This window comes from Prionailurus viverrinus, chromosome E1 (genome assembly GCF_022837055.1).
Source record: "Prionailurus viverrinus isolate Anna chromosome E1, UM_Priviv_1.0, whole genome shotgun sequence".
NCBI lineage: Eukaryota > Metazoa > Chordata > Mammalia > Carnivora > Felidae > Prionailurus > Prionailurus viverrinus.
This window is the reverse complement of record NC_062574.1, coordinates 47,390,041-47,416,465: the sequence shown is the minus strand read 5'-3', so window position 1 is coordinate 47,416,465 and position 26,425 is coordinate 47,390,041. Positions and strand designations below refer to the sequence as shown.

General features: G+C 59.2%; 4 protein-coding genes across 24 annotated transcripts in view; 1 reads left to right on the top strand and 3 right to left on the bottom strand.

Annotated features, from left to right (window-relative positions):
• LLGL2 (LLGL scribble cell polarity complex component 2) overlaps window positions 1-2,234 on the bottom strand; it is a 34,902-nt gene extending 32,668 nt beyond the window's left edge. Inside the window, exon 1 of one of the 2 annotated variants that reach the window (XM_047833196.1) lies at window positions 2,080-2,234. The gene's annotated coding sequence lies outside the window, so the exon portion shown is untranslated. Of the gene's footprint in view, window positions 1-1,857; window positions 1,984-2,079 lie in introns of those variants that run through there. The other variant, XM_047833197.1, reaches the window with a different exon arrangement.
• Window positions 2,235-3,375: 1,141 nt separating this feature from the next.
• On the bottom strand, window positions 3,376-10,725 carry TSEN54 (tRNA splicing endonuclease subunit 54). Its single transcript, XM_047832060.1, has 11 exons — window positions 10,574-10,725; window positions 10,286-10,450; window positions 10,115-10,178; window positions 9,948-10,031; window positions 9,525-9,623; window positions 8,461-8,513; window positions 6,854-6,955; window positions 5,985-6,628; window positions 4,851-4,911; window positions 4,382-4,498; window positions 3,376-3,866 (listed from the first exon to the last, which is right to left on the bottom strand). Exons 1-11 carry the CDS (start codon window positions 10,621-10,623, stop codon window positions 3,716-3,718), a joined length of 1,590 nt encoding a protein of 529 aa, XP_047688016.1. The 5' UTR covers window positions 10,624-10,725; the 3' UTR covers window positions 3,376-3,715.
• A 1,002-nt stretch (window positions 10,726-11,727) lies between these two features.
• On the top strand, window positions 11,728-25,322 carry CASKIN2 (CASK interacting protein 2). Of its 9 annotated transcripts, none has more exons than XM_047832051.1 (20): window positions 11,728-11,860; window positions 13,006-13,548; window positions 17,684-17,735; window positions 18,267-18,364; window positions 18,763-18,908; window positions 19,008-19,103; window positions 19,190-19,320; window positions 19,505-19,613; window positions 19,907-20,015; window positions 20,260-20,354; window positions 20,542-20,803; window positions 20,923-21,044; window positions 21,136-21,196; window positions 21,274-21,365; window positions 21,567-21,677; window positions 21,756-21,857; window positions 21,970-22,108; window positions 22,273-23,748; window positions 23,838-24,060; window positions 24,486-25,322. In XM_047832051.1, exons 2-20 carry the CDS (start codon window positions 13,455-13,457, stop codon window positions 24,574-24,576), a joined length of 3,609 nt encoding a protein of 1,202 aa, XP_047688007.1. In that variant the 5' UTR covers window positions 11,728-11,860; window positions 13,006-13,454; the 3' UTR covers window positions 24,577-25,322. The 9 variants fall into 9 exon arrangements, with proteins under 9 accessions (XP_047688007.1, XP_047688010.1, XP_047688009.1 ...); XM_047832054.1 differs by lacking the exon at window positions 18,267-18,364 and adding an exon at window positions 15,883-15,967; XM_047832053.1 differs by having other exon boundaries at window positions 11,736-11,860; window positions 13,435-13,548.
• The window catches only part of TMEM94 (transmembrane protein 94), a 33,896-nt gene continuing 32,602 nt past the window's right edge, over window positions 25,132-26,425 (bottom strand). For all 12 annotated transcript variants that reach the window (XM_047832046.1, XM_047832047.1, XM_047832045.1 and 9 more), the window contains one exon: window positions 25,132-26,350. In XM_047832046.1, the coding sequence (XP_047688002.1) occupies window positions 26,278-26,350 (73 nt within the window). In that variant the 3' untranslated portion in view covers window positions 25,132-26,277. The remainder of the gene's footprint in view (window positions 26,351-26,425) is intronic.

The window sequence follows — 26,425 nt, the reverse complement described above, 5'->3', positions numbered from 1 at the left end:
TCTGAGATAAGACGAGATCGGGCGCGTTCAGGGTGGTATGTCCGTAGACTATTTTACACTTTTTTTTTTTTAATTAAAAAAAATTTTTTTTTTTACCGTTTATTTATTTTTGAGACAGAGAGAGACAGAGCATGAACGGGGGAGGGTCAGAGAGAGGGAGACACAGAATCCGAAACAGGCTCCAGGCTCTGAGCGGTCAGCACAGAGCCCGACACGGGGCTCGAACTCACGGACCGCGAGATCATGACCTGAGCCGAAGTCGGCCGCTTAACCCACTGAGCCACCAGGCGCCCCTGTTTTACACTTTCTAAAACGTTTTACTTTCCCCACAATGGGCTCCTACTGCCTTTTGTTTTTTAAATGTTTTCTTTAGCGTTTATTCATTTTTGAGAGACAGAGCACAAGACGGGGAGGAGCAGAGAGAGAGGGAGACACAGAATCTGAAGCAGGCTCCAGGCTGTGAGCTGTCAGCACAGATTCCAATGTGGGGCTCGAACCCACTGACCGCGAGATCATGACCTGAACTGAAGTCGGACGCTTAACCGACTCAGCCATCCAGGTGTCCCAGGCTCCTACCGCCTTTTTAATTTTTTAAACTAACCGTTCATCTGGGATTACGGGCCTTTTTATTCTTTTAATGCCATTGTATTCAAAAGTTCCTAAGTGCTAAATTATGAAGTTATTGAAATTATATTATTTTGCCACCAAAGGGGACACTCCATTGACTCAAGGAACAGTAGGGAAGCAGGCTGACCTCAGACACTGGAAACACTGTCCATCGGCCCCCACAGAGATTGGCCTAGTCTAACTTTGGAGAAGAGGAGTGAGCAGCGGTCAGAGCCCCCAGAGCTGGGTTAGAGTCTTGACTGCCATAGGTAAGCACTGTGGGCAGATCACTTAAGAAAACCAGATAAGATAAAGAAGTGGGACCATGCGTCCGAGGACCCTTCCCAATGCCTCAGCTCACACAGACAACAGACTGTCTTCCTGGAAAGCCCTTGTGACCCCGGGTTGGGCCACAGCTATTCTAGACTACCTCTTCATTCTTCCCACTTGGGGGTTCCCGTATCCCTGACATTCATTCCCTCCCAGCTCCCCTCCCTGTTCACAATCCCCTCTGCGGCCTGACAGGACCCTGAGTTGTAAACTCTGCGTAAGATCCCAAGAGCCCAAGAGCCCCGGTTCAGACGCCCTGCATCTGGCACATGATCCCCACGGGAAGGGGCCCGGAGTCCAAGGCCCGCCGCCTCACCCAAAGCTCCTCGTATCTCAGGTGAGAGCCTGGGGGGGCCACGCCACGGTTCTCCTGGTTAGTCAGTTCTCACTGCCAAAGCTGCGCGTGTGTACAAAGTGTCCAGCGGGAGCAAACCGAGAGCACACTTTGCACGCTTTGGCAAGACCATATTTTTCACTCCTCACCAAGTCCCGACGTATCGCAACGCAACCCCACCCGCGTCGTTGTGGAAAACCTACTGGATCCCCAAACGTTCCCTTAAAGGTGTCCAAAGCCGCCAGACGCGGAGAAAGGCCCAGAGACCGAAGTCCCTCCCGCGGGCTTCCTGCGTCCGGGGATTAGGAGGCACAAAGGGCCGGCCGGGAGTGGGCCCAGATGGCAGGGGCAGGGACTAAGCCGCCGAGGTAACGTGCTCCGGCCGCTGCTCGAAGACAGCGGGCTACCTGAGACGCGCGTCGCCGGCCTCCTGGGCCAGGCGCCTTGCACGTGGGGCCCAAGGCCCGGGGATCCCACCCCCGCCGGCGGTGACCTCCTGCACTCACAGCCCGGCCGGGCACTTGTTTCCCCGTTTCCCCAAGCCAACGCTACTGGGCAATTCCGAAGCTCAAATCGTGGAAACGCACGCGGATCAGGCGGAAAAAAGTTTCCAGCCGCAATTCCTACAGGTGTCTTTCTCCCAGACGAACGGAGCCACGGGATCCAGGGCTAGGCGAGCGGACCTGTACAGCTCTCCCCGCCCCGCTCCGTGAAACCAGGGGTCCCGGCCCTCCCCAACCTTCCCGCCCCGAGTGGAGGGCGCCCCGAGGGGGCGGGCCCGGCTAGGTGCTTCCGGGCCCGCGCCTCACCTGGAGCCCCAGGCCGGCCCCCGCCCGAGGCCTCGGCGTCCCACGGCTCCCGCCGCCGGCTCCGCTCACTCCGCCGCCGGCCCACGGGCTGCTGGGCGGCCGTCTCCTTCCTGCTCACCTCCGGCGCGGCGAGCAGGGGGCGGAGCCGCTACTATTTACATAAAGGGCGAGCCGGGAGGGCTTGCGGGGCCGCGAGCGCCGGGCCCCAGCGGCCCGCCCCCGGGACTGGCCCCGCCCCCTGCATTTCTGCGCCGACGGGGCGGGAGTGCAGCGAGGGCGCCCTCGGGAGGCGGGCGGTGGCCGCTCTCTGGCCAATCCACGTCCCGGGGGAAGGCGGGGGGCGGGACCGCGGCCCGCGTGAATATGCACGAGGCGTTGCCGGCCCGCCCCCCGGCCTCACCTGCGTTCACCTGAACTCACGACGCACGCCGCGCCCAGTGTCCTGCCGCGTCCGGGAGGAGTAAATAGTCCCTGGGACGCGCCGCTGTCCTAGCCACCTCCCAGGCGGGACCGCAGAGGGGAACCGTCCCTCCCCCACGCCGGCCCTAAGCGGCTGTGGGAGGGGCGTAGCCAGGCCGGCTCTTCCCGAGAACACCCAGCCCACTCAGAGCCGGTGACCCGCGGACAGGAGGCCAGCTTTCGGGGCCCTAGAGCGTGGTGGCCCCGGGGACTGGGGTGTCGCCGCGAAGCGCCTCCTCTCGGAGCGGGCCCCAAGCCTGGACCCCCCGTCTTCTGAGTCGCTGCTGAGGCAGGAAGGTGTCCGATGCCCCAAGGGACAGACAGCAACATTGACCAGAGTTTTTAGCACAAAGGGCGAGCGGGTTGGAGCGAGGAGGGGCGAACGGAAGGGGCGCGGAGGCCCGGGACACGAATAGCAGGCTCCACACACAGCAAGACTCGAAGCCGCCAGGGTTCAAGCCACACGGACATGGTGCCTCTCCACCGCCCTTCTGCCCAGATTCTGCTGCATTCAGGGAAGGCCCCATCGAGGCCAGCCTCCCTCTACGGACGGCCATGCAGTAAGCCGAAAAGACTAGGTCTGTGACTTCCCGTCCCCTGGTTGCAGGCCCTGACAAAGGTGCGGGGTCGCGTTCTTGCCCTCCCCAGTATTTCTCTTTGCTTCCGCACCAGAGAAGGCCTCGCTGTCTGTGGGTCTGCAAAGCAGAGGTGAAAGCCTTGGGGGATAGCTCCCACGGACCACACCCACACGATGGAGGGAGAGGGAGTGTTGTTCTGCACTCCCAGGATCGGGCTGGGGACTTGTTCACTATCTCCAGTCACAGCAGAAAATGGATCTATTTTTTAATGGCTTTGGCTTTATCGCACGAAGCAGGCACCCTCTCATTTAAAGGCACAGAGTCCTCTCTTCTGCCCCACCCCGCTGGGTCTCTGAAATCTAGTCCTGAGTTCCAAGGGGATCACTGCAAGGCAGCGATCTCAGGCATGGGGCTATGGAAGCCAGGTAGGGGGCATGGCATCTTTCTCCTGCAAGCATCAGACACCCAGGGCCAAGGCCCAGACTAGCTCCTGAAGCTACAGGTCAGAGTCTGGGTATAGGAGGCAGCTGAGATGGTCCCTGAGAGTAGACAGTCCAGGTTCCCCAGGGCAGGTCCCAAGCCCTGCCAGAGCGGTGTGATCAGTGTTCCAGATCCCTGGGCAGCGTGAAGTCCCTGAAGCTGTAGAAGGAGATGTCTCCATGATCCACCAGGGCAAAGATCAGAGGAACGTCCCCACTCTGGTAGGACAACCGCTTGAGGGTACAGAGATCTGGAACTGGCTCATCAAATCTGTAGGGATAAAGTTAGACTGAGACAGAGACATAGGCAGCCATAAGCTTTGAGACCCAGCCCTCTGAGGCTGCCAGGGAAGGGAGATGGTAAGACAGGAGTTGGGGGTACAAGAAGTCTGGCGCTGGAGTCTCCTGTCTGCAAACTGTATAGCTCTGGTAAGTTCTCCAAGAGCGACCCAGGGCCTTGGGTGGATGAGGGGGCTAGGAAAAGTAAGGTTCTCACCACTCTTAGCCTGTGAATCCCTCTGATTCATATCCCTCCTACTGGGTGAGCCCTGCACTACATTGGCACAGGAGAGAGACTACCAAAAACGCCAGGAATAAGGGCTGAGGATTTGGGAAAGCTCCAGTTCCTGTAGTACTAACTGGCTGTGTGGCCCTGGGTCAGTCACGGCTCTCTGGACCTCTGGTTTCTTTCAGATTGCCAGACTGCCCAGGGACATGGAGAGGACGTCCACTTGGTTTACAAGAGAACTGGCAATAACCTGAGGGTAGGGCTCAATGGTCTCATACCCACTAATGCACATCCGGGCGTAGGGCTTGCCAGGGTTATTCTTTCGGAATGTGGCCACAGCATCAGCCTGGTAAATGTCAAAGCTGATCTCCAAGCCTCCAGACTTCTCTAGCAACCTGAAGACAGAGTGAGAAACCTTAAGAAACAGGGAATCTCCTACTCCTCCCCCTTTCCTTTCCATGCCATGCTTTTCCTCCTCCAGTTCCAGGAAGAGGCCTCCTCCAGGGGGAACTGAGGTCCTGCTGTGAGGTGCCACTTAGGCAGAGGGAGGCTCAGCTGCCTATCTCAACCCTCGGGCTAAATCTACCTCTTGCCACTCATCCCTCCCTCTCCCCTAGAATATCAGCCAGGCTAAGGGTCCCTGGAATGATCCCCCAGCTCATGCCCAACTTTAGGAGTCAAATCCCAGCTGCCAACTCCTGCTGGCAGGCAACGTGCTATGGAGACAGGCACTACCTGGAAACTCACCATGTACCTCCATCGGCGAGGTGTGTGGTCTGCAGCACAGAGATATGTTGAAGCACTGTGGCTGTGAGGACATAAGGTCAAAATAAGATGTTGGAGGGGCACCTGGGTGGCTCAGTTGGTTAAACGTCTGACTTCAGCTCAGGTCATGATATCGCGGTTCATGACCTTGAGCCCCACATTGGGCTCTGTGCTGACAGCTCAGAGCCCGGAGCCTGCTTCAGATTCTGTATCTCCCTCTCTCTCTGCCCCTCCCCCTAATTGCACACATTTTCTCTCTCTCTCTCTTTCTAAATAAAAAAATAACCATTAAAAAAAAAAAAGAAAACAACGTGTTGGGGAGAGAAGTCCACCATCCACAGACTCCTCTGACATTTCTGAATCTGCCATCTAGTTTACGATTGCCGGACTTAGATTTTTTTTTTTTTTTTAATTATAAGTATGTCTCATGCAATATTTGCAATATACTTATACTAAAAAAAGTTAGCTGTTTATCTGAAAGTCAAATTGAACTCATCTGGCAAACCTAATCTAGTTACTTGGAATCTCCCATGTTCTTATAAAAGATCACAGTCTCCTGAATCTGTTAATATAGTTGTTGCCCTGTCAGTTCCCTATTTTTTTCCTTCAAATTTTTATTTAAATTCTAGTTCATTAACATATAGTGTAATATTGGCTTCAGGAGTAGAATTTAGTCATTCATCACTTACATACAACACCCAGTGCTTAGTTCCCTGTCCTTAAACATGCAGGGTATACACAGTAAGCCTTCCTTTTATTTGGCCAAGATGGCACCTCCTTGTTCTCCTCTAACAGAGCTGGGAGAACAGGGGACCACAGCTAGCTGGTGGCAGAGCCATCCACGTGCATCTTATTATTTTTAAGGCTCTAGTTGTAGTTTTCATTCCTCCTGGCCTCTCCCCGGACACAGACTTGCCATTTCCAAACCTTCCCACGTGGGTCCTTTTGCTGCTTTCCAGAACAGACTGTCCTTGTGGGTTCCACTCCACTGACAGCTCTCTCGGTCCCATCTTTCTTAAGCCTCAATTAGTCATGGTCAATCCATACCCCCTTTCAAAGCGTTAGGATGCCTCAGCTGCCAGGGGCCTGTGGGGCTATGGCAGGGTGAGGGGGTACCTGGGGAGTCTGCCTGGCCAGGACTCAGCAAGGGGTGGACCGGCTGGTCCCACAGGTGTGCGGGGCGGCTCTGGCTCTTCTGCAGGTGCCTCCGCTGCAGCAGCTGCTTGTACTCCTGCCAGCTGGAGCAGCACTGCACCTCGGGATCTGCGTTTACATCTTCCCGGAAGCGTTGGGCCTCTGCTTGTTGCTCCCGTTCTCGCCTGGAGAGCTTCTCCTTCCTTTGGTTCAGCTTCTGGCACCAGGATTCAGCATCTGTCTCCCGCCCAGCGACGTTCGCTGGGAGCAGCTCTGGGGCTGGGGCCAGCAGGAGGGTGTGGCGGCTGTCTGAAGCCATGTTGGGGAAGGAAATCTGCTCAAAGTTCCAGCGTGGCTTACGAACCCCCTTGATCCCATTCTCTACTTTGCCACTCTGCTGGCTGCACCCACCCCCCTCGTTGGCCAGGCCAGGCCAGGGCTCCAGGGCTCCCAAAAGCAGAGAGGGACCCGTTGGACCCTTTACAGGGCTTGACTCTTGAGGTTTCTCCTCTGGGCATCGGCTGTTCTGGTTGCATGGAGGTGGGCTGGAGGTTGTCAGGCTCTCAGTTGTCTCATCCACCCCCTGTAGGGGATTCTCCAGGGCCTTGGCCTTCTTATTAATGGACCTGAGGGACGTGGGGAGGAAATCCAGCACATCTGCTCCTGATTGCTGAAGTGCACACGTCCCACGCACGCCTACTGCCTCCAGGGTCCTACAAGGGAGCCGCCCAAACCCAGCTCTTAAGACAATGCATTCTCCAGGGTTCCTAAAATGAGCATTCCCTCAACAGCTCCGCTCCCCAGAACTCCCTGGCGGGGGGGTGGTGGTGTGGCCACATGGGGAGCATTACCGAGAGCTGGAGCTCCTCCTCTTCCTCTTGCCATTCCGATCCTCCAAGCACAGGGCACTGCCATCCAAGTTCAGCTGTCTCTCATAAGGGGACAGGATGGAGCTGTGGGGTTGAGAATTGGGTAGGCAACAGATCGACTTCCTTACTTTGGAGTTCCCAGTGGACTCTGTGAGGGACTGGCCCAGAGGAACAAGTCGGTGGGCCAGGGTCAAAGCCACACGCCAGGGCAAAGGCCCTGGGCAGACCTGCAAGCGAGCTGAATGGGGGCAATCACAGGGGCCTGCCCATGCATCTTTGCCCAGGCCTCTGGGTCTCACCAATGGCACCTCTGAACAGAGACTTACTGGAACCCGGGCTCCTGCAGAGCCAGCAATAAATGATTAATCACTGGTGAGAAAAATCAAGAGAACTAGAAAACTTGGAAAATACAGAAAAATAAAAATGAACAAAACCACAGATAGCCCTGTAACACACATACTGTCTCCATATGTTTTTTTCTACAAAAAATGACACTGTACTCAGATACTGCTATTTAGTCTTTTTTATACTTAAGAATATATATTACAGACACGGCCCCTTACCACTATAGCATTCCTCCCTGCCATGATTTTTTATGGCGCTAAGACTCCACTGTCCAAATGGTACCCACCACTAGGCACAAGGAGCCATTAAGGTTAAATTTAAATCCATGAAAATTAGACAAAAATTCAGTCCCACAGTTGCAAAGCCACATATATTGGATGGCGTAGACATAGACTGTTTTTATCACCGTAGAAAGTTCTACCAGACAGAGCCGCTCTAAAGGATAAACTATAATTTGTGTGACCATGCCTTCCCCGTTGAACTCACAGGATGTTTCCAAGTTCACCATTTTGCAAAGTGATGATGCTTCATGTAAGGTCCCCGCTAAATGCAAATTCTGTGGGGGCAGTGATTTTGCTTTTCTTCAGCAATGAGCCGGGGCCTGGCACCCAGCAAGCGATCAACAAGTATTGTCAAATGACTGAACATTCTCACAGGTGAACTTATGCACACATCTGTGACTATTTCCTTAGGATATATCCCACTTTCAGGAACGAAAGGACATGGCTGTCCCAGAGCTTTCGCGACGTACTGTGAACCAGCGAAGGCTGTACCAGTTTCCACTCTAAGGCTGATCATCTCTATGACTCTTAGCAATGCTGGGCTACTAAGGTGATGATCTTTAGAGGCCCCAGAAAGAAAGAACATCTAACTTGGCAAAAGGTATGTGAGACCCAACTCAACTGTTAATTCCTCACTTGGTCCTTCATTCAGGCACGCCCTCACCAAGTGTGCTCGCACCCCGATTAAGGCACTGCTCTGGCGCTACAGCTACATGCCAGGGACCTGTCGTGAGCTGCAAGTGTTCACTTGTTACCTGTGGAGCGAACAGGCTGAAGATGGGGCTCAATGTGATAGCCCGGGATAAGCTGAAATGACCCAGATTTGTCCCAACGCGCCTCTCAATAGAGCATTTCCAACAGAGCCCATGTCTCCAGCCAAGGAGAGGCCATTTTCCACTTTGGGGCTTGTCTACCAGGTCCCAGGATTAGAACAAATGGGAGGGAGACGGGATCGGGATTTACCTTGGTTGGAATCGTCGAACCACATAGCCCAGTCTCTTCAGGTGGCTGAAGACCTCAAAGAGAAAAAGTAAAGATCAGACGTCCACTTTTGAAAACACCAAATGGTTCCTCCAATCGGGAGCCATTCCCCACCCCCCTCCCCTGCCCCTCCTGCACACCCCGATTCCAAACCCTGGCATGGGTTGGACCATACTCCATTATACACACCCTCCCCAAACGAAGGTCTCAGTCTCTGAATTCCTGTCTCTTGCTTACCTTACTCTGGGCACAAATAACATTTAGCACTTTCGTGATTTAAGTGTGGAATCCCCAAAAAACAATAGCTGATGAAGCAAAAAAAGAACCACACCCTAGAACGTTATGATACCAGAGCTGTCCAGAGTGAAGCTCCTGACTACAACGGGAACAAGAAGGTGGCAAAGGTGGTAAACAGCCCACCCCCCACCCCTGCCACTCAGCCCTACACCTCCACAGACAGGGGTACAGTAGGAGTGGTTTTTGGTAAAGAACCCCATGTCCATCCTTGTGTTCTAATGCCCGCATCAGAGAGATGTATACAGGAGTGCCCCCATCCTGCTTTGATCTCTCAGCAGCCTTCAACACAGCCACCCACTTGGTCCTTCTCTCGGCCTCTATGATACCACCCCTCCTGGTTTTTCTCCTGGGCTGTCAGACACTCCTCAGTCCCCGTTTCTGGTTCTCTATCTCCCCCCCGCCCCCACACCCCATCTCCTCACACCAGCGTGCTCCAGGTCTCAGACAGCTCTCTACTCTGTCTACACTCCCATACAGCCCTGTGGTTTTAAACACCATCCGTGTGCTCGTGATGTCCACATTTGTCTCTAGCTTTGGGTTGTTACCCTGCTCTGTCTTCTTCCTAGCCTTTGGTTCTGTGAAGTCAAATCGTTCAGTTGATTTGCTCACTTGTTACCCACTGCCACTAGGATGCAAGCATCATGAGAGCAGAGCCCTCGCCTGTCCTGTCTAGAACCTCATGGGTACTTACAAATCCTCACTGACTTGGTGGATGGGTGACTCCTCCCCTGGGAGAGGGTAGCAGATACCTGGTATTGCAGGAAAGTCATGGTGTCCTCAGTCAGCAGTAGCTGGTAGGCCTCCTGAATAGACAGTGGCAGGTCTTGGTGGAAAAGCTGGATGGAGCCCTGGAAGTGGGGTCAACAGCTCACCTTGTGGCTGTGGTGGCACACCCAGTGGGGCAACTTCCAGGCTGGGATATATGGGCGCCCTCTCCCCTCCCCGCCCCCAGCATCACACAGCAAGAATATGGCCAACTGGGAAAGGAGGGCAGCACCACTGCTTTGGACTGGAATCCCTGCTCTCTACACGGTATTCTTGTCTCCGGCTCTGGAATTCAGGTTACAAGCTTCTTGAATACTCCTCTGCATCTACACTTTTTCTCCAATAAAAACATGTCCTTTCGGTTCCTTGGTCCCAACCCTCCCTCACCCCCCAGGGGCCCCACTCACACACTCCAGCAGATATAAGGCCTCTTCGGGATGAAGCCGCTGCCGGCCCTGCTCCGAGAAGCCCATGGTCTGCCAGAATTTACCCTGTGTAGGACCCAGAGCAAATGTCACAAAGGAGCCAGAAAGGCAGAGAAGGCAGGTCTCTCTCCCTGAGCCCGGCAGCTCACCGCTGGAGACTTCAATTCCACGAAGCCCTCTTCCGGTCTCCACTCGGCAGCCACCAAACTGCCCCTAGCGAAGAGTAGGGAGGAGTCGGTCTCAGTCCACCCGCGAAGTCTACGCGGTCCGGCCGCCCCGCCTGCCCCGGCCCCGCCCCCGCCCCGGCCCGTCCCCCTTACAGGCGCTCCACGCGCTCCTCCGCCAGCAGCTGCCACAGCTCCTCGCGGCACTGGCGCAGCCTCTCGGCCTGGGCCACCGAGCCGTCGGGGAGGAAGTCCTTGGGCCCATGCGAGCGCGGAGGCAGCTTCTGGGACCGCGAGCGGGCGGCGAGGAGCTCCCGGGCACTGGGGAAGGAAGGGACGTGGGGTGAGCGGCGCAGTCAGGGCCGCCCGGTCCCGTCCCGGATTCCCGTCCCCCTTCCCCACGCCCTCTCCGCGTGACCCGCGCCTCCCCGAGCCAGAACGCACCTGAGCACGCGCCCGGCGGGAACCTCCACCTCGGCGGGCTCGGGCTCCATCGGGCCGAGGTCTGCGGCTGCGCGCGCGCCGCCCTCGGCCCGCCCACCGCCTGATCTCCGCGGGGCCCTAGCGCCCGCGGATCCTGCCTCCGCTGCGGGCTCAACCAACCGGCTTCCTACCTTCCTGACTGTCTTACCGCTGCCAATAAACTTGTGCCTCGATTCCGGGGACAGAGAGATTGCAGGTTTCTGGATTTGTAGGAGCTCCTCTCCTCCCCAGCCCTGCCCTGGGCTCCTCTCTAGTAAAAATTGAGGAACCCGGCGTCTGAGAGTGTAGTATGGATAAATGAGTGATCTTCCCCTCCTTAGCCCTGGGACGCTTAGTCTCCACCACTCAGGCTGGACAAGGAGGGAAGAAAGGAGGATTTAGAGAAGGGAGAGTTGTGGGTTCTCGCATTCCAGCCTCGTAGACTGGCCATCGTGGGCTGTCAGATGCGGTCTGGGTGGGTTCGGAGTTCCTTCTCGGTCTACCACTGGGTCCCTTCCGAGGGGCTCAGAAGCCGGGCTTCCAGGGCCGGGGGCGGGAGGAGCTGTCCGGCCCACGATGGTGCTGAAGCGCCACTCCGGCCCGTCATTAGCACCTCCTGGAGGCTGGGGTCCCTGCAACAGCCACCGTGGGCCTCTCCAACATGGTCCGCTAGGTGGCACCATTGCTCTAACCAGCGACTTTGAGTCGGCGACTCTGGCCGTGGGCGGAGGTCACCGTGGGAGTCCCAGTAGGGGCGAAGGGCGAAAAGGAAGGGGGCTTCCCAAGTGGGGTCCCCGCATCTCGGTTTCTAGACCCCTTCACATGACGTCTTCTCTGCCACCCAGTCATAAGCAGGGCATCTCGCCCTTAGGTCTGAACTCTAGGGCCCCAGGTGGCAGCGGCTCCGCAACCGGGACACCGCGGCGCGCATTCTCATCCCTCCCCGGCCCGTTCACCTGGGCGCATGCGCTGACCGGGCCAGCGTGCCCAGGGCGGACGAAAGCTATTGGGGGCGGGGCGGGGCACGGATGGGGGCGGGGCCGCAGGCTCTGACTGACAGTCCGACTGCGCGGCCGGGACGGTCCCTCTGCTCCCGATCCGGCGGGAGGGAGGGGGGAGGGGCGGGATTTCCTGCGGGAGGCGCCGAGCCGGCCTTGGAAAAGGAGGAGAAGGAGGAGAAAGGGGCTAAGGGGGGCAGTGGGAGCCACGGTCCAGAGTGCCAAGGACTGAGCCAGGCCAGCCGGACCCCCGGCGGGGCAGCTGGGAGAGGTGAGACTGCGGGGCCTGCGCTGGTGGTCAGCACCTTTGAGGGCGGGCACAAACTAACTTTTCTTTCGCGATCGGCGGGCGCCTTCGTCTCTCCGCTCCTTCCGTTCTCCTCGCGCCCGTGTTCCGTCCTCATGCATCAATCCCTTCGGCGCTTGGCTCTCCCGGTCGCTCCCGCCGCTTTGTTCCCCGGGTCGGCCTGGCTTGAGCTGGGTTGGGGGTTGCGCGGCGCTGAACTGGCATTCCGGGGGGCGGGGGAGCCAGCCCGACCCCAAGCTCTACCAGGGGCGCCCTCCTCCCATGTCGGCTGCGGGCAAGAGCAGGAGTGCCATCTGGGTTGGGCTTGGGACGTTCTGGGAGTAAGAAGACCCCAGCTAGGGCCCCAGGCCTGCGCGGGTCTCATGCCACAGGACTTGGGCAACAAATTCCTGGCCACCGAAAACTGACGTAAGCTTTTCTGCAGCGAATTCGGAGCTCCGGGCCTCAGGTTCAGGCTTGGGGGGCCAGGCAGCCCCATTTGCAAACAGTACCCCAGGTCTTGTCTGTTCTCTGCCCAGCTGCTTCCTCATCCCGTGCGAGGGTTGAGGATGGGTCAGCAACAGGTGCTGTAAAGCCTCCCTGTCCAGCAGGCCGACCCCGGCCAGAAATGGGGAGCTATAAGCTCTCCACCCCACCCTTTGAATTCATAAAGAGCCTGGGGCTAGGGCATCCAGCTATTATTGTAAAGCTTCGGTTGGGAGGAGTCTGGGGGCAGGCACCTTCCACAGGGAGTGACCCCTGCACGCCTGCCTGTGCCTGACCCTTCCAGGCTCCACCTCCTGGCCCACCAGTTGTCTGTGGGTGTCAGAGCCCCAGGCTGTGGAGAACAGGCTGCTGGCCCAGCCTGCCCGAGTGTGTCGTGCTGCCAGGGCCCCTCCTGCCCCCAGGTTGAGGTGCTGCCAGGTGCCCTGGGGCCTCAGTGACTCAGCCTCCCCCTCCCAGAAAGTCACCTCCTTCCCCCAAATACTGCTCTCATGCCTGGCAGCTGTCTCCCCGCTTTGAGTGGCTTGGCCCTTCCTTGACTCAAAAGGGCAGCTAGGGGGGCTTGGGGGCTCCCTGGAAGCCCTGTCTTCCTCTTCTTCTGAGCCCCACTTCTGGGACCGTTGCAGGCCTGGCTCGCCTTCAGCAGAGGCACTGCACCTTTTCCAGACCCTTGCGATTTGTCCACTGCTGCTGCCCGAGGCCCGAGGGAATGCTGGCTGCTCTCTGGGTGGGCGCCGGTGCTCCTGAGCCACACTGGGAAGATCGGCGTGCCCAGCCCCAGCCCATCCCTGGGCTGTCAGACGCTGCAAGCAGATATCTGTCCAGATTTCCACGCAGCCTCCACCCCCTCAGAGATCGGTTTTCCTGCTTGTGGTGGCAGCTCACGAAACACCTTGAGGGAGTACCCATCAGTGCCTAACAAGAAGCCCACTGCCTGGGACACCAGACACACTCCCCCAGGACACCTGGCCCTCCAAAGGGCCAAAGCATGGTACCCTGAGACCTTGGCTTAGACCTAAAGTTTTCCTGCCTCTGCCCCGGACTCCTGATCCCAGATCCCAGCCCAGGGACCAGAATGGGTCGTGAACAGGACCTGATCCTCGCTGTCAAGAATGGAGATGTGACTGGTGTGCAGAAACTGGTGGCTAAAGTCAAGGCTGCAAAAACAAGTGAGTGCTTGGTGGGGGTGGGGGGGGGGGTGACTGTCTAGCTGAGACCCTCCCCTGTGTGCTCAGGCCACAGAGAGAGGCTTGGGGATCACTGTGATCTGGGGACTTGAGTAGGAGGACCGTCTTATTCTGTATAAGGAATGCCTCTGTGAGAGAGCCAGAGAGGAAGTTGAGTCACCCCTTGCTGTGTAACCTTAGGCAAATCACTTAACTTCTCTGGGCCTCAGTGTTCTCACCTGTAAAGTAAAAGGGTTGAAATACATTCATTCAAGGGGTTTTTGAGTGCCTACAGTGTGCCAGGCTCTGTTCTAGGCACACTGGGCCACAGCAGTGGATGAAACAGACCAAAATTCCTGCCCTCATGGAGTTGCCTTTAGCAGGTGGTTTTTCTGAAGAGGAGCCACGAGATTTCTGGCAGTGGGTTGGGAAAGACTGAATAGCTAGAGCTTCAGCCCCATCCCCCAATTCAGCAACAGCATCTCTGCATTTATGTCAGTGTAGTGGGGGTGCCTATAAGAAAGCTTTTAAAAAGAGATCTCTACTGCTTTAAAACAAAGTTCACCACTATCTCAGCTCTTGCTAAAGCCCCTTTCCCCTGGACTTATCTGTCTGTATCCCCTGGGGTGTGTGTGTGGCCAAAGCTAACTCTCTAGAGGTTTCTCCAAAGCCTGGGTCTCTAGTCTTGACGGGGCTACAGGGGCTCTATGCATGGGTGGCCACACCTGAGCCCCATCTCTTGGGTACCTCTGTGGTGAGACCCCTCCCCACCCCACTCCTCCAAGGAGAGTGGACCTCTGGACTTCAGGGCAAGCTCTCTGGGCAGTCCCAGGAGGACGCTGGACTCGTTCTGAGTTCCCAGACCAGCAGGGGCAGGAGGTAGCCCCTGCCACCAGACTGGGGCTGGGTGTGGGAAGGTTCCTTCAGAGTGCTGGGGCTATAGCCCCAAGCACAGGAAGGGGCCCCCCAGACTATGTGAAGACATATAATTATCCTCACCCACACCTGGGAGTTTGGGGTGCCAGAAGGATGGATTTGAAGGGCCTGGGAGTTGTACACGTGTATGTGCACCCACTTGCACACTAGGGCAGGAGACCCAAGGTATGGGGAGATGGGAATAGTGGCTGGGGTGGGGGGCGCTGGCAGCGAGTGGTCTCTGTGCCCTGGGGAAGTAGATGCAGGTTGAGCAGATGGAAGGAAGGTGCTAAGGAGGTCCTGGGAGGGCCCTGGAGGCCCAAGAGTGGGAACCACTCCCCCTCCTCCCCTCACCTCTGTGTTGTTTTTGGCGACCTGCCCAGTAGGGCCTTGGTTGAGCTGCTGCTGGCCTCACAGCTCTGGGGCCTCAAAGTGAGGCCCTCGGGAGGGCAAGTGGGTGGGGTCTGGAGGCTGGTGGCGGGAACCTCACAGCCAGACTCCTAGGCCCTGGGAAGGTGCCCCGCCCCAGGGAAAATGCCAATGGGGGAAGAGATCTCTTCTCTCAGCCCCCAAGGAGACTTGTACAGAATGTAGGCATGGGCACAGAGTGACAGAGTCCTGGGCCTCCTTGTGAGGCCCTGGCACTGAGCCTCCCCTTCCAGTCCTCTGAGAAGCTAGGAAATCTGGTGCAAAAAGGAGATCACAAGGTGATGTTTGCAGACCCCACAGTTTATGAGATGTTCTAATCCCTCAATTACCTGTGAGATGGGTATTTCTACATCTACCTTACAGATAAGGAAACTGACACTCAGAGAGGTTCAGTGATTTGCCCAAGGTCACACAGACATTGTGTGGCAGATCAGGGTCCCTGTCCTCCCTCCTCGCTTCTGCACTCAGCTGCCCGTCAGAATTACCTAGTGATTTTTCTGAAAGTGCCAACTCCCTGTTCTTCCTCAGAGTTAGAATCATCCTAGAGGTCTTGTGACTCTGCAAATCAAAACGGTCTCCAGGTGACTCTAAAACAGTTCTCAGAAGGGAGGCTGGGAACTCCTACTCCATATCACAGTGAGGCAGAGGAAACTGATGGAAAGGGAGGTGCCAGGGTTCCCCTTTATCCTTCTGGTGGATGGCTAGAACCTTCTGGCTGGCCAAAGAGAGGTGCTCCCTCAGCCTCCTCCATTTGATATCTGGTCACTGGTGGTTTGGCATTCCCTGCCCTCCCAGGTCCTCTTAAAGGAGCAGGTGGCTGGGAGGAGAGAGGAGCAGCTGCCCTGGCCTCAACCCTGCCCTCTCTCCCTCCCCTGCTCCCTTTTCTGAGCTGTCTCCTTCTCTGGCCAGAGGAAATGGGGTGGGCTGAGGGTGGCCCAGTGAGCTCACATCCTCTGGCTGAGCCTAAATCACGAGTGACCCTTCTACCCCCAGAGCCAGGCCGGGGAAGAAGATTGTGATGCAGGGGAAGTGCCTGGAGCCACTGCCAGGAACCAGGACCCTCCGCCCTCCAGCCAAGGTCCCAAGCCCAGTCACTCTGAGCCTCTCCCCCACCGCCTTTCCGGCCATTGTTCTGGAAAGAACAGAGCCACCCAGCCTGCCCCTGCCCCTGTTCCTGTCCCTCCTGTCACATTGTCCTGCCACTCCCCGGAGGGGCTGTATCTCACCACTGAGCTGCCCCATTCCGGACCGTCCAGGCTGGCAGCAGGTGGAGGGACTTTTTATGTGTCCTCCCCGCTGACCTCGTTGTCTTCACCAAAGCTCCGAGAGGTACCCTGGCTGGCCAAGGTCGTGCAGCCAGTAAGGGGGAGACTTTGGGCCACACACTTCCTGCTTCTAAAGCCCCTTTCCTTTCCATTGCCCTGAATGGTTCTGTGTGACAAGGGCTTTCCAAGGGGCCTCGAGGAAGGCTGGGAGGCCTATGTTTCTTTCCAGCAGCCCCACCCCTTGTCCCCTTCTGTCACTGCCCAGCTCTGTATTTACCTTTTCTGCGTAGTACATAGCTTAATTCGGCTCAGCCCTAAACGTAGCGGGTCCCCTCTCTCCCCATCCCATGCTCCTCACTATCGCGTCGATCCCTCCCTGTTGGAATGAAGCCCTGTCTTGCTGGGGTATTCAGGGGCCCACCAGGGCCTGGAGGGCAGGCCTGGACCAGCATGCTTGGCACCCTGCCCAGCCTGGGTTGAGCCAGGCCTCCTCCTTCCCAGCAAGGGTGGGTTCCAGCAGGAGGCAGGGGCCCGCCTGTGACAGACATTCCCCTTCCCTCTCAAGGACCGCCCCCTCCTGTGTCCTGGCCCCTGCCTGGAGCACACCTGCCTGAATCCTGTCACCATTCCTGACAGGGATGAACCAGCGGCCTGCCCGTGCCCCTGGCTCCTCTGGCCACCACCCCGTAGAGAGCCCTGTGCCCGGGGCGTGGACATCTCTGCTGGGGAGCCTGTGGGTGCAGAATCAGCAGTTATCTCCCTGACAGGAGCCAGTGGGGGGACTGTACCAGAGGACGGCATGTGGGCCCTGATGGCTAACGTGTAAGGAGTCCTAAAGGGCAGCGGCTCCCATCTTTGGCGTGCTGACGAGGGTCAGGCATTATCCTCACAACCCTGGTGAGCCGGTTCTGTGATTGGCCCATTTTACAGATGAGGACACTAAGCCCGACAGGTTAAGTGACTTGCTCAGGATCTCACAGCCGGTACATGGCAGAGCTGGGCACAGCGCAGGTTCTGTCTGATGCCACCTTCTTCACCACGTTCCACTCAGGGATGTCCCCGGGCTTGGGCCCAGTCCTGGCGTCTGCCCTGCAGCCCTCCAGCCTCTAGTGCCCCTCTCCTTTCTCTCGCAGCCCCCTCGGCCCAGTGGGACAATGAGACACTCCTTGGCCCTTTCAGGCAGGAATGCTAACCATGCATTCGTGGGCCTGTCCATTGAGGGCACGGCATGCCAGTCCCCCCCTTTCCCGCCCCCTTTGGCTCTATAAACAAGCTGGGCTGGGGGCCCAGGGAAGCCAGGCCACTGCTGCAGCAGCTCCCTGCACCGGGTGCCCTCAAGCTGATGGGCTGGCCGGCCGGGTGGGGAACCACAGGGACAGGATCACAGAAGGGCCATGGGGCAGGTGCTTTCTTGCACACCAAGAGGTCAGCTGGATTAGGGAGCAGGGTGGGGTGGGAGCGCTGGTTAGGATGCAGGTAAGGGCGGATCATTCTAACGTGTCCTGATGCCTTCTGCTCTGATCCCCCAGAGCTCCTCGGCTCCACGAAGAGACTCAACGTCAACTACCAGGATGCTGATGGGTGAGTGTGAGCCCCTGTCCCCCTCGAGAGCTGTGGGGGTGGGGGAGGGGTAAAGGGAAAGCCCTGGGCCCTAGAATCCCTTCCCCTCTCAAACTTGGCCCTTGAGTGGTGTTTGCTGAGAGCTTTGGTTCCTGCCCACCCTCCTGCCTGTGGAGCTATCCTTGAGTGAGGGGAGGGAGCCCTGGTGCCTCTCTGAGGGGCCTCCTGGGTCAGATTCCTGCTAGGCCCCCTTTTTCTCCCCAGAGGGTAGGAGCCCTCGGGCTCCTGCTCCCACGGCCCCCTCCCCTGGGCTGGCTGGGGGGGGAGGCCAGACAAACAGGCCTCTCAGCCCAGACACTGAGCCCTTTCATGCTGTAGCCCGCTGCTCTGCGCTCCCACGGCAGGGCTGGCAGGGTGGGGGAGCCGGGGCACAGTGGGCAAGTAACTCATCCCTGCCAGCCTCCAGGATGAGTCTGGTGTGGAAGACCAGGATTTGGGGGGTGGGGCACCGCTCGCTAACACCCCTGCCCTGTGTCCCACCCACCACACCAGATTCTCTGCCCTCCATCATGCCGCCTTGGGGGGCAGCCTGGAGCTCATAGCCTTGCTACTGGAGGCTCAGGCCACCGTTGACATCAAAGACAGCAATGGTGAGACCCCGGTGTGTCCCCTAGCCAGACCCTGTGCTCAGAGTTTGCTCCTGCTACACTCTAGTAATGCTAATACGTGTTGGCACAGCTTCTCTGGCCTGCAGATGCTTTACCTCTTTAATCTTCACAGCCTTCTGGGGTAGTAGGTGGTACTAACACCCCATTCTCCAGATGAGGAGGCTGAGGTTACCTTCCTGTCGTGAGGAATCACCCATGGTGGGCAAGGTGGGATTCTGACTTCAGCCCCAGGCGACCAGACGTTTCCCTGACCAGACCAGCATCCCCGCCCTTGGGTCCGTCTCCCCCTGCAGCTAGGGTGACTCTACAGTCTGCTCAGTTCCCTCCCCTGACCCCACCACATCCCAGGACCTCCTCCGATCCGCCTTCCCTCCTTGCAGGCATGCGCCCACTGCACTACGCAGCCTGGCAAGGCCGGCTGGAGCCCGTGAGGCTGCTGCTGCGGGCCTCCGCGGCCGTGAACGCCGCCTCGCTGGATGGGCAGATCCCGCTGCATCTGGCTGCCCAGTACGGACACTATGAAGTGGTATGAGAGCCTGTTTGCCTGCAGGGGCGCTGGGGCCGGGGCGTGGGGGTGGGGGGCGCTGGCCAGGCCAGACGCCTCACTCCGCTCCCCACACCCCAGTCAGAAATGCTCCTCCAGCATCAGTCCAACCCTTGCCTGGTCAACAAGGCAAAGAAGACGCCCCTGGATCTGGCTTGCGAGTTTGGGCGACTTAAGGTGAGGCCTGTAGCCCTTAGGGTGCCAGGGCGTGGGCATCTGTGGGGTCTCAGGAGGAAGCCCAACCTGGGTGCTGGTTGCTGCAGGTGGCCCAGCTACTACTGAACAGTCACTTGTGTGTGGCGCTGCTGGAGGGTGAGGCCAAGGACCCGTGTGACCCCAACTACACCACGCCCCTGCACTTGGCTGCCAAGAACGGCCACAGAGAGGTCATCAGGTACCCACCGCCCCCCACCCCCACTTCCTCATCCCTTTCCTGTGGAATGGGTGATGTCCCCTCGGTGCCCTGCCGCCCTCTTCACTCTCGCTCTGGAACACTCTCCCAGCCGGGGGCAGTCTGCTTCCTCCCCTGCCCCCACCACCCCCGTGACTCCCCCCCCCCCCCCCCCCCCATGCCACAGGCAGCTCCTGAGAGCTGGGATCGAGATCAACCGGCAGACCAAGACAGGCACTGCACTCCACGAGGCTGCGCTGTATGGCAAGACCGAGGTAGTCCGGCTGCTCCTGGAGGTAAGTGTGGGCACCCAGGCAGCCTGCACGTGGGAGGGGGTCTCCACCCACAAGGTGGTGTTTGGGTAAGCAGTGGCCTTGTGACTGGAAAGCAGACAGACCTGGTTCAAGCCCCACTTCTGCCTGTCACTAGCTGAATGACCTTGAGTTCGTCCTTGATCCTATCTCTGAGCTTCCATTTCTTCGTCTGTAAAATTCGAAAGTAGTGGGTACCGTTCGCCTCCTGGGTAGTCACGAGGACTGGGGGAAGTGGTAAGTGAAGCTCTTAGTGTGTGCTCACACTGTGCACCCAGGGCGGGGTGGATGTGAACATTCGGAACACGTATAACCAGACGGCACTGGACATTGTGAATCAGTTCACCACCTCCCAGGCCAGCCGAGAAATCAAGCAGCTGCTGCGTGGTGAGTGTGTGTGAGGGGAGACCCAGCCCAGGGTTGGGGGAGGGGGTGGCCAGAGCCACTCCAGTGGGTACGAGGAAGTGGAGCAGGAGCAATGTCCCAGGAGCAAGATGCCATACCCCCAAACCTAGGGCTGGTCAGGGGACTGCTGTAACGGGAACCTGGGGGAGGGTCGTGAAAGGGACAGGAAGGGTGGGAAGACACCCTAAGGACCCTCAGATGATGCCAGCCCTGTATCTTCTCTCAGAGGCCTCGGGGATCCTGAAGGTCCGAGCACTCAAGGACTTCTGGAACCTCCACGATCCCACTGCTCTCAATGTCCGGGCAGGGGATGTCATCACGGTGAGGCCCCGGTACAGGTGGATTGGGCCGGATGCTGGCAGGAAGGGCAGAACTGTGGGTGCACTTGGGCATCAGCTCCTTGCGGGGAAAGGAAAAGCTGGACCATGGCTATAGGGCTGGCTGCCTGCCTTTGCTTGGTGCAGGAAGTGATCGATGCCATCACCCCCCCATGCCCCATCTGCCTCAGGTGCTTGAGCAACATCCCGACGGCCGCTGGAAGGGCCACATCCATGAGAGCCAGAGGGGCACGGACCGTGTGGGCTACTTCCCCCCAGGCATCGTGGAGGTGGTCAGCAAGCGAGTGGGCATCCTCGCGCCCCGCCTCCCATCGGTGCCCACCCCCCTCCGCCCAGGCTTCTCTCGGACACAGCAGCCCCCTGCCGATGACCCCCTGCACTCTCTGACCTATGGCCAGCTCCCTCGGGTGGGCCTCAGCCCAGATAGCCCAGGTACATCCTCCCAGAGGGCAATGCTGGGCACTGGGGTGGGTGTCTGGTCTTGGCAAGCTGCCAGTCAGCTGTTGGTGAGGCCAACTGGGGCTCTAACCCCTTTGCCTGTGCCCCTGCAGCAGGTGACAGGAATAGCGTGGGCAGCGAGGGCAGCGTGGGCAGCATCCGCAGTGCCGGCAGCGGGCAGAGTTCCGAGGGCACCAACGGCCATGGCACCGGCCTTCTTATTGAGAATGCTCAGGTAGGAGGGAGGGGGCATTGGGGCTAGGACAGAGCCCTCCGCCCTGCTGTCAGCTCCCCGACGTGCTGAGTAGCTCCTGTCCTGTCTCTAGCCACTGCCTTCCCCCGGAGAGGACCAGGTGTTGCCAGGACTGCACCCCCCGTCCCTGGCAGGTAGGAAGGGTAAACGGTACCCGGGCGGGCACTCCTCCATCCTGCCACCCCTGATTCCATTTCTTTCCCTCTTGAAGACAACCTGAGCCACCGCCCTCTGGTCAACTACCACTCTGGGGAACAGCTTTTCACCCAGGACGTGAGGCCGGAGCAGCTGCTGGAGGGGAAGGTGTGACACCCCCCCCACCACCACCCCCCCGCACTGAGAAGTGGGCTGTGGGCCCGGCGTGGGATGGGCCTCAGTATGGACTCAAGCCCCTGCTCTGGCCGGGCCCCGAGGGGAGGCTGGGGTTGATGGCTGGGCCCCAGCCTCGGCTCTTCCTCCATAGACCCCGCTCTGTTAATTTCACTCTCTGCCCGCACGCCACAGGATGCGCAGGCCATTCATAACTGGCTGAGTGAGTTCCAGCTGGAAGGCTACACCGCCCACTTCCTGCAGGCTGGCTACGACGTGCCAACCATCAGCCGTATGACGCCTGAGGTAGGTGCCACAGCAGGAAGGCAGCAGAGGGCCCAGTGGGTACCGGAGGGGGCCTAACGGCACGAGTCTGTGTGGCAGGACCTGACGGCCATCGGGGTCACCAAGCCTGGGCACAGGAAGAAGATCGCCTCGGAGATTGCTCAGCTCAGCATCGCCGAGTGGCTGCCCAACTACATCCCGGTAAGCAGGTGGCTGGTGCCAGCACCCATCTTCAGCCATGGCTGTGTGGGCCCTTCCTGGCTTGGGGGCTGAGGCTGGCTGGGGACCCGGCTCCACTGGGGTCCTTTTCCAGGCGGACCTGCTGGAGTGGCTGTGCGCGCTGGGGCTGCCGCAGTACCACAAGCAGCTGGTGAGCAGTGGCTACGACTCCATGGGGCTGGTGGCCGACCTCACCTGGGAGGAGCTGCAAGAGATCGGGGTCAACAAGCTCGGTGAGGACTGCCCTGGGGCCTTGTGGCCGGGCCCCCACGTGCCTCCCAGGGTGTCTAAAACATTTCAGGGGTCAGGCCCAGAAGGGGGAATGGGATCCCAAGGGGAACAAGGTGACCCTTTGTAGCCCCCACTAGCCCTGTTGCCTCTACCCGTCCCCTCTCAGGTCATCAGAAGAAGCTTATGCTGGGAGTGAAACGGCTGGCCGAGCTTCGGCGGGGCCTACTGCAGGGGGAGGCCCCAGCTGAAGGTGGCCGCCGTCTAGCCAGAGGCCCGGAGCTGATGGCCATTGAGGGGCTGGAGAATGGGGACGGTCCGGCTGCAGCTGGCCCACGCCTCCTCACCTTTCAGGGCAGTGAGCTGAGCCCAGAGCTACAGGCAGCCATGGCTGGGGGTGGCCCCGAGCCCCTCCCCCTGCCCCCTGCCCGCTCTCCCAGCCAGGAGAGCATTGGAGCACGCTCACGAGGGTCCGGTCACTCCCAGGAACAGCCGGCCCCCCAGCCCAGTGGTGGAGACCCGAGCACCCCACAGGAGAGGAACCTTCCAGAGGGCACAGAGCGGCCCCCTAAGCTTTGTTCCCCACTTCCTGGTCAAGGCCCCCCGCCTTATGTTTTTATGTATCCCCAGGGCTCACCCTCCAGCCCAGCCCCGGGGCCACCTCCTGGTGCACCTCGTGCCTTCTCCTACTTGGCTGGTCCCCCCGCCACTCCTCCAGACCCACCTCGGCCCAAGCGCCGGTCCCATAGCCTAAGCCGCCCCGGTCCCACCGAGGGGGAAGCAGAGGGAGAGGCTGAAGGGCCAGTGGGCAGTGCCTTGGGGAGCTACGCCACCCTCACTCGGCGACCGGGACGCAGTGCCCTAGCTCGGACCAGCCCTAGCCCGACTCCAGCTCGAGGGGCCCCCCGCAGCCAGTCCTTTGCCCTTCGTGCCCGACGCAAAGGCCCCCCACCCCCACCCCCTAAACGCCTCAGCTCTGTCTCTGGCCCCACCACGGAGCCGCCTCCACTAGACGGAAGCCCGGGGCCCAAGGAGGGGGCCTCTGTGCCCCGAAGGCGAACACTAAGTGAACCAACTGGCCCATCAGAGCCCCCCGGCCCACTTGCCCCAGCTGGCCCCGTGTCGGACACAGAGGAGGAGGAGCCAGGACCTGAGGGGACGCCCCCATCTCGGGGCAGCTCAGGAGAAGGGCTCCCGTTTGCCGAGGAGGGGAACCTGACTATCAAACAGCGGCCGAAGCCAGCTGGCCCCCCACCCCGGGAGACGCCTGTGCCCGCTGGCCTCGATTTCAACCTCACAGAATCAGACACTGTTAAGCGGAGGCCCAAATGCCGGGAGAGAGAGCCGCTGCAGACGGCACTTCTGGCCTTCGGAGTGGCCAGTGCCACGCCCAGCCCCGCTGCCCCCCTGCCCTCCCAGACCCCCGGCGAGGCCCCCTCCTCAGCTTCTCCCAGCCCTCCCCGGCCTGACCCTAGCAGCCTTCCAACTCAGGGAGCTCCAGCCCCTCTTTCTTCCGGCTCCCCAGCCCCGCCCCCTGCTCCCCCCTGCTCTGGGCCTGCTCTGGAGAACTCGGCGGGCAGTTGGCGGCATGGGGAGACCGAGCCCCCAGCTTCCCCCGCTGCCCTCATCAAGGTGCCAGGTGCAGGTACGAGGCAGGGTCTGCGGGAGGGGGCAGTGTTTGCAAGGGTTGTGTCAAGCCCAGCCAAGTCACGGCCAACCTTTTTGTCTCTGCAGGAACAGCCCCCAAGCCTGTGTCTGTGGCCTGCACCCAGCTGGCATTTTCTGGTCCTAAGCTGGCTCCTCGGCTTGGCCCCCGCCCCGTGCCCCCTCCAAGGCCAGAGAACACTGGAGCCGTGGGCTCTGGCCGGGCCCAGCAGAGACTGGAACAGACCAGCTCATCCCTGGCAGCTGCATTAAGGGCCGCAGAGAAGAGCATTGGCACAGAGGAACGAGAAGGGTGAGGGGTGCTGGGTGCCCGGTGGGCAGGAAGGGAGAGAAGGCTGCAGGGAAGGAACAGCTCCCCCTGAATCCTCTTCCCCGGGGTCCTGGGAATGTGGGAGGGGGGGTGGTCCCAGACAGATCCTTAGGCCCGGGCGACCCCTATTAAAACAGGAGGAGCCCTGGTTCTTAAGTTCCCCAGAGGTGACCTGGGGGGAATCCTGGGGGCCATCGCTTAGAGGCACGTGAGCTCGAGCACAGCACTTCCTCCTGGGCCCCAGAGCTCTCACTAAATGGACACTAGCGCCTGCTGCCTCAGCAGGCTGGGAGAAGCAAGGGGCACACAAAGTGCTTGGCACCAGCCAGGTGTTCAGGAACAGCCCCTTGCCCGCCCAGGGCCAGCAGGGTGCATTCTGATCTGACCCAGTCCTTCCCCCGCTGCAGCCCTCCCGGCACCTCCACCAAGCACATTCTGGATGACATCAGCACCATGTTTGATGCCCTGGCTGACCAGCTGGATGCCATGCTTGATTGAGACTTTCTGGCAGCCGTCAATGGTGCAGCGTCCGTTGCCTTTGCCCCCAGCAGGGTTCCCCCCTGCTGCTCCAAGCCAGCGACCTTCAGCACTGCAGCTCTAGGGGGCGGTCTTCATGGCAGGCTGAGGGGACGTGTCAGAACCTCACATGTCAGCAGGGCTCTCTCCCGCTATGTAATCTGACCAGACAGCCCTGCCCCCGTGGACAGGGACCCTGGTAAGAGCTTCCTCCGCCCTCCTACCACCTCCAATGTCTCAAGTGTCTGTGCCGAGGACCTACTGACGCCTGCTGTGCCGTGCTGTCCTGGCACTCTAAAAGGCTGGAGAAAGCTGTGTGTCTGACCCAGTTCCCACAGGTATACACAGGACATGGAAATAGGCAGCCAGGGGCTTGCTGTCAGCGGCGGTGGCGGTGCCCAGGCCAGCCCCTGCTCCCGCTGCTGCCTGCCCTCAGTGAGGCAAAGCTGGCGGGCATGGGGGCAGTGGGATTAACAGATGCCCAAAGTCCAAACTTTTTCAACTGTAAATGTTATTTTTTAAGCAGAGAGAAATGCATATATTTTAAATGGAATTTATTCTATCTATAACCACCTGAGAGGACACAAGGGAAGGGGCTTCGAACCACAGCAAGAGTGCCCACTGCCCACCTCGGGGCCGGAAGCCTGATCTGGTTGGCCCAGGCCCCGGCTCTGTAACCATTAACCTCTTCTCCCAACTAACACCAATGAAAGTGTCATTCCACGTGATCGGGCTGTGTGTTTGGATCTGTGCCGTGGACCTCCGAGCCCAGGGTTCTCACCTGAGCCAGACCTGAGGGCTCTTGCCAGTGTGGAAGGAGGAAGGCTCGGGCCCTCCCCTCGCTTTCGGGGCTCCCTCACCAGCCAAAGTCTTGGGTGGGCCCCTTAGTGGCTGCCTCATGGACCAGCCACAGATTTTTCTTAGGCAATTTACAAGTTTTAATACAAACCAGTCTACATTCATTCCTAAAAGGCTCATTTCCAGTAAAAAATATACACCAGTAAAAACATTCTCACACGAGAACTACGGCAGGGGGCTAAAAGGAGCCCTGGGCCACATCCCCAAGACTGACGCTCGAGGCCAGCTTGAAGGCAGCACAGGAAGAGGGGCCAGGGCCAGGTGGGGTCGGGGGCGGGGGGGCGGGCTCTTCATCTTCAGGTCTGAGCGTGAGGCTCCCCCGTAGAAGGAGGGAGGGGAAACACTCAACCACATCCAGGCTCCTGCCCCAGGAAGCAGGCTGGGGTGCAGGGAGGATACACCACCACCGCTGCCTTCGACAGTGGCCTGTCTGGACCTCCCACGGCTGCTACCCCTGAGGTCCTGGCCCCACAGTTCACGGCTCTGCCCGGAGACCCCAGAGCAGAGGGCCCTGGGTTAAGAGCCCCTAAAGAGGGGGGCAGCCCACAGGTGGAGGGGGCTAAGGGCCCCTCTACTAAGTGCACTAGGTCATACATTCAAGACCAGACTGGCCTGATGCCGAGGCCATGGCTCACCAGCTCCTCCACGGTTAAGCCCCGGGGAGGGGGCAGGATGACAGCTGGGTCTGACACAGAGCTGGGCCTCCAGTGCCATGGGGCGCAAGAGGAAACCCTGAAACCTTCGCGATACCAACTCCCCAGACTCAGAAACTGGTCTGGCTTTAGCCCCAGGACCAGGGCAACTATGGGCACTGTGGCCAATGGCTCAGAAGGGGGAGTTCATGCCCAGCTTCGTTTCAAACTGCAGTTTCTGTCGCTTCTGGTAGCGAACCCGGACCCTGGTGGGGCAGGAGATTAAAGCACAGGTTAGAGCAGAACCCCAGACCGGGAACAGGGTAGGACCCCAGAGAAGG

Coding starts and splice junctions, on each gene's coding strand:
- TSEN54 (XM_047832060.1), bottom strand. CDS start 10,623: ATGGAGCCCGAGCCCGCCGAGGTGGAGGTTCCCGCCGGGCGCGTGCTC. Junction 10,451..10,573: donor CCCGCCGGGCGCGTGCTCAG/GTGCGTTCTGGC, acceptor TTCCTTCCCCAG/TGCCCGGGAGCTCCTCGCCG. Junction 10,032..10,114: donor TGGAATTGAAGTCTCCAGCG/GTGAGCTGCCGG, acceptor GGTCCTACACAG/GGTAAATTCTGGCAGACCAT.
- CASKIN2 (XM_047832051.1), top strand. CDS start 13,455: ATGGGTCGTGAACAGGACCTGATCCTCGCTGTCAAGAATGGAGATGTG. Junction 17,736..18,266: donor AACTACCAGGATGCTGATGG/GTGAGTGTGAGC, acceptor CCACCACACCAG/ATTCTCTGCCCTCCATCATG. Junction 20,355..20,541: donor GGGCAGGGGATGTCATCACG/GTGAGGCCCCGG, acceptor CATCTGCCTCAG/GTGCTTGAGCAACATCCCGA.